Source organism: Acanthisitta chloris, unplaced genomic scaffold (assembly GCF_000695815.1).
Source record: "Acanthisitta chloris isolate BGI_N310 unplaced genomic scaffold, ASM69581v1 scaffold26763, whole genome shotgun sequence".
In the NCBI taxonomy this organism is placed as follows: domain Eukaryota; kingdom Metazoa; phylum Chordata; class Aves; order Passeriformes; family Acanthisittidae; genus Acanthisitta; species Acanthisitta chloris.
In genome coordinates, this window is record NW_008666975.1 from 1 (window position 1) to 5,206 (window position 5,206).

The 5,206-nt window shown below is 37.4% G+C and overlaps 1 protein-coding gene across 1 annotated transcript in view; it reads right to left on the reverse strand.

Moving 5' to 3' along the window:
* Nucleotides 1-2,185: 2,185 nt before the first annotated feature.
* LOC103799983 (SPRY domain-containing SOCS box protein 4-like) overlaps nucleotides 2,186-5,206 on the reverse strand; it is a 60,259-nt gene continuing 57,238 nt past the window's right edge. The window contains exon 2 of the mRNA XM_009072342.1: nucleotides 2,186-2,313. Within this exon, the coding sequence (XP_009070590.1) occupies nucleotides 2,186-2,313 (128 nt within the window). The remainder of the gene's footprint in view (nucleotides 2,314-5,206) is intronic.

Consider the following 5,206-nt stretch of genomic DNA (forward strand, 5'->3'; position numbering starts at 1 on the left):
ACTCTTCTTCAGCTCAAACCAGCACATCCCACTTTACCCTAACATTAAAAAACTGCTGGCCTGAGTCAAGTGAAAAAACAGGAAAGACAATACTTAACAGTTTTGTCACTGCAGTTATTCAAAGGAACATGAAGTCTAGTCATAAACAGTAAGCCACTAATTTTAGGAAATGCTTACATCAAATGTACTTCAGTGGTGGAACAGTAAGGTCTACCAGGATTGCTATTCCATTCCTGAACAGTTGCTTACCTTGTTTATGATAGATCACTTGACGTAGCTGTATGCTTCCTTCTGTGTGAGCTATCACACATTTATAGCACCTTCTACCTATGTACCTACTGAGACAAAAGGTTTAAATTACACAAAGCAAAAGGGAAAAGTAAGAAATGTAGATTACAGCTGTATCTTCTTCCCCTTTGCAAGATTAGGGTAAGGAATGAAGTATGTACTTCCCTCCTTAAGAGAAAGCAAATCTAAAAGTGAGCTGATGCTGGAGCAGGCACCAGCTTACACAGTTAAGCCCAGACAAGCAAATATTAATTACTTCATTTTGGACATTCCTGTGTCACCTTGCCCTTGTTGCTTCTGCTCGTGCTTGTGTTGTTGTGTCTTTTTTATCTCCTGTTTCTCTTTTCCAGCTGGAACTGTAATTGTGTTCCCAGGGGTACCTAGAGCAGGAGAACCACCAGTGGGTTTGGATGGAACATCAGAACACAGAAGTCAAACCCAAGCCTACCTCAAAAGCACAGAGCCCTAGGGTGCAACTTTGCACAAAACTGAGGTTTCGCTTAGAGGAATCTTAGCAGGATGGTACTCAAAGCAAGAGTACAGCTATATCCAGAGTGAGTGGGATAAAACAGGAACAAGATGTGACATTGCCTGTGATATCTCTTACACACAAACTCAAAGCAGTGATTCCAAAGAACTGCTGAACAGAAATATTTGCAAAGCTGTATGAGGAGCTGAACTTCAGCTCTGTACTATGAGCAGTACTATGTTATTTAACACTTCATCAAAGGAGACATGAGTTTTCTTTCAGACAGTAGACTTTATTAGAAATTTTCTCCTCATTGATCAGTAAATTCACATTAAAATATGCTGAAGGCAGCTCAGTCTAAACATTTGACATCGTGCCATAACAACAACTTCCAGTTTAAAAACTAGATAACTGATCAGGCAGATAACGTGAAACATGTAAGAAACGCAAATAGAAAGCAGCATCTTAAAAAATGGGATGAGCCTGAAAAATCGATATATTTCAGGTGGAGTTGGGGAAAAAACCAAAATCAGTCACCCCAAGATGGGAAACAGTTAAATGAGAACTCCACAGACGCTAAACAGATAAATAAACATTATAACCACACATACATTAAAAAGAGAACAAAGTACTTAGAGTTCATACCACATAAAACTTATAAATTTGTTCAAATAAAAAAAAAAGTGACAAGCTTTCTAAAATATGAATATCCTAAATTCTTGGGATAGTGAACACTTTGTTATAAACTGCAGAACTTTGGATGGACTAGATTTGGTCTTGAAAACAATGAACTGCACCTTACTGTTACCATGTCTAAAAACTGGTCTGAGACATATACCAGTTTTATTCCTCTCATGTTTTTAGACCACAATCTCTTCTTCTAGACAATAATCTGCATTTTTAAACATCAGGCCTAATTATGCTGAGTGCTGAACACTCAAAACTCTCAACAACTCTGGATACCCAAAACAAGGTTTAAATATTTTTCACAAGTAACTGTCAAGAATTTTCCTTTGCTAATTTATTTGTATTTATTGGGGTAAGCTGTAGGAGAAAGAAAGAAAAGAAAAATCACAATATCGAAGAATGCTCTGTCCTGCAGGACAGCATCTCTTGCAGGTCAGGTTTTCTATTGGCATTTACCATAGGCAACAAAGATAAACCAATGGATGAGAGATGAGAATAATGGCCTTCAGGACTGTAAACACAACAGGCAACAGATAATACATGAATCTCAATCAAATCAATGTTTTCACATTCTTTAGTAGTCCCCCATAGTGATCTGCTTTCACTGGTTCAGAAAAAAATATATATTAAAAATTAAATAACACTTAAGTGTCCATCACGAAGATTTATATTTTGCTGTAAACAATTTTCTGCCATTTGCATTGATGTAGTCCAAGGTGAGGCCAGAGGGTTCTAGACATCTTATTGGTACTGTAAATAATTTTTCAGAGACAGAGGCAAAGGTAGAATTTCTATGTCATGCAGGCGATCTCTGCCGAGAGCAAAACGAATTGATCTTCGGCACAAGTCCATTAAAGGCAGAGGTTCCGCTGAAAAACAGAAGAAAGAAAATAAGGTTAATTTTTCTCTATTTACATTATTTTATTTCTGAACATAAATTCTGTATTCTATTGAACAGGCATAAAGATAGAAATGGTATTGAGAAAACCCTGACAATCTTGAGGCAAAAAAGGTAATCAATAAAGCCAAGGCAGAATCCTCTGCATTTCACCCATAATAAGGGGCTGCAAAGATTCAGACTGAGCTTCCTTATCTGTGAGGTTTAAAATAATATTTCCAAACCACTCTTCAGGCTTACCAAGTTGCAGCATAAGAAGTTACTACATTTCAAGATTTCTATCAAGACAAAGAGTTTCTACTGTGTTTATAACACAACATTCGTCAAGTTGTGTTAACGTGACCTACACTGGCAACTCGTGACCTTTACACAGCAGCTCCTTCTGCGTCTGAGGAACTGCAAATGGTACTTAGGGTAACCAAACTTCTCAGCCAACAGGGCTTTTCCTGCAACACTCTCTTAGCCTTTCTTTCTAGGAAGTTCATTGGAAGCAAAAAATTAAACAAAACACCCTCAGAAATCTAGAGGAAATGTAACCTTTTCCTCCGTGAATAAATTAGGGGAGGAGGATTGGGCTGGCTGGAAGGCAGAGTGTGTGTTCTCATGTGTATGTATATAAACACCCCCAAAATACATAAACAACAGCTGCAGATGTTCTTAAGTTCAATTTAAAAGAAGTGAATGAAGTATCTGCCAGAAATGCCTGGCTGATAGCACTTCAGGCTGGAGACCCAAACACAGTGATCCACAGCATCTCAAACCATCTCACCCCTCTATCCCATCCCGGCCTGCAAAGCTCACACAGAATTGCAGGAACATCATTAAATTGCCATCTAATAGAAGTAAGAATGACCTCTGTGATTGCAGAGTTTGCAATGAAAACCTTTTTGCCACAGGAGCTGGAATAAAACTGTAAAGTCTTTTAACACTATCTTCAAGAAGAACTTTACCCAGATGGATTTTGTTGCACATGTTGGTTTAAAGGGGTAAGAGCTTCCTTTTTACATGGTAAAACAATAGTAGCCTTAAAAACCTTACTAATACTTTTAAATGGAAGAAAAAAAAGTCATGTGCCCATATTGTAGAGATAACCTTTTATAAACTTGACAGATTTCTTAGAAGTGCTCAGCATTGCACAGCACTCAGTGGTTTTATAAAGATTTCTTTTATGTGCCACATGCAGATTCATACAAACTATGTTTGTCTAGTGGGAGATGTCTCTGCCCATGGCAGGAGGGTGGAACCAGATGATCTTTAAGGTCCCTTTAAATCCAAATCACTCTATGATTCTATTCTGTGGTTCTTGTTAATCTATCAATCCTTTAGCTCATATTGTTTTAAAACCTTCTTGGAAAAAAAAAATCATTGCAAAGCACAAAATACCCAATTAAGGACAGGTTTTGTATGCTATAATTGTCTGCTCTGGTGACATACCACTGACTTAATGGATTTTTGATTATTTAGCCCAGCATTTATCCCAGCATCACATTTGATTTGTGAAGTCCACACTTCATTACAGTATTCCCCAAAAGTGGCTAGGAAAAAAAGCTTAGAAAGCATTCAGAAAGCCTAAAAAGCTTATTTAGCTTATAACTACTTCAATGATTCAACATGCAGTCAACTTCTTAAAAATTCACTTCATTGATAATTTTGCCTATTAAAAGATTACAAATAAGAGCCCTCACATTCCAGTAATAAAAGAACATTTTCTATACATCGGTGATCTTAGTTTTCATAATTCTGGTGTGTAAAAATGAATGTTAAACCTTAAGGGATGAAGCTGTAAAATTCATTAACCAGGATTAATAAGTAGGAGCAAAAATAGCTCATGAGTTCCAGGACACAGAATACAACACATCTTACAAGTCTTACACCATAAACAACAATTTTCTGAATATCTTCCCAGAATCTCTCAGGTCCCATTAAGAAGATGTAAAATGAAGACTAGGAGTGTTTAGAGCCATTAACTGACCATGTGGTCTCTTTTTCTTCCTAGACAAAGGAATATGTAAAATGTAGCCATCTGTGCAGCCAGGCACAGACCTAATCCCAAACTTCAAAACACAATTTAAGGAAAGGTTAAAATATTTTTCAAGCTTGAAATGCTAAATGAACGTCTCTTGTCTCACTTCTACAGGGAATTTTCAAATGCTGAAGAAAATGCCCCCAAGTGTTTGCAACAGCTGCTAAATTGCACAAACTAAATGTGTTTCTGCAACTTGAAAATTTGACTGTATTCCTTTCATTCTATCCAACAGCAGTACAAACCTACAAGAAAATTAGAACACGTTTGTCCTACAATACTAAATAAAAGTTATGTTTTCTGGGGGGCTGGCTGTAAAAACTTGAGGAAAATTTGTACTAAGAGCATTTAAGTTAAAAATGTATGCAGCTGTGAGTAGTCCTAAATGAACAAAAATTAAATTCAGGAAAAATTAAATTAATTTCAAAATAGTTTCTAGGACAAAGGTAAAACACTAAAATTAAAGACTGACAATTTTGGGGCAGCTTAACTCAACAGAACCATTATCAAACATTCGGTATGTACCTTAATGCCAGCACTCTCCATCCATCACATCCCTCATTTTTCCTACACATTTTACAAAGGAAGATCATTTTGAACAGAGTTTGGGTTTTAAGAAGCACAAGTTAGGTTCTGAACACTGGGTGAGCTCCAGAGGGAGGCATTTGTAATCCCATGGGGAAGAGGCAGAGGAAAGGTGTATAAAGGCTGTGCAGACCTTTGATCCAGGACTGATGCTCAGCTCAGGGAGAGGGAATGGGGATGACAGCAGAGCACAGCATGCCAGCAAGGAAATGGACCACTGCAAAGAGACCACTCATCATCTGCTGTGACTGCTGAA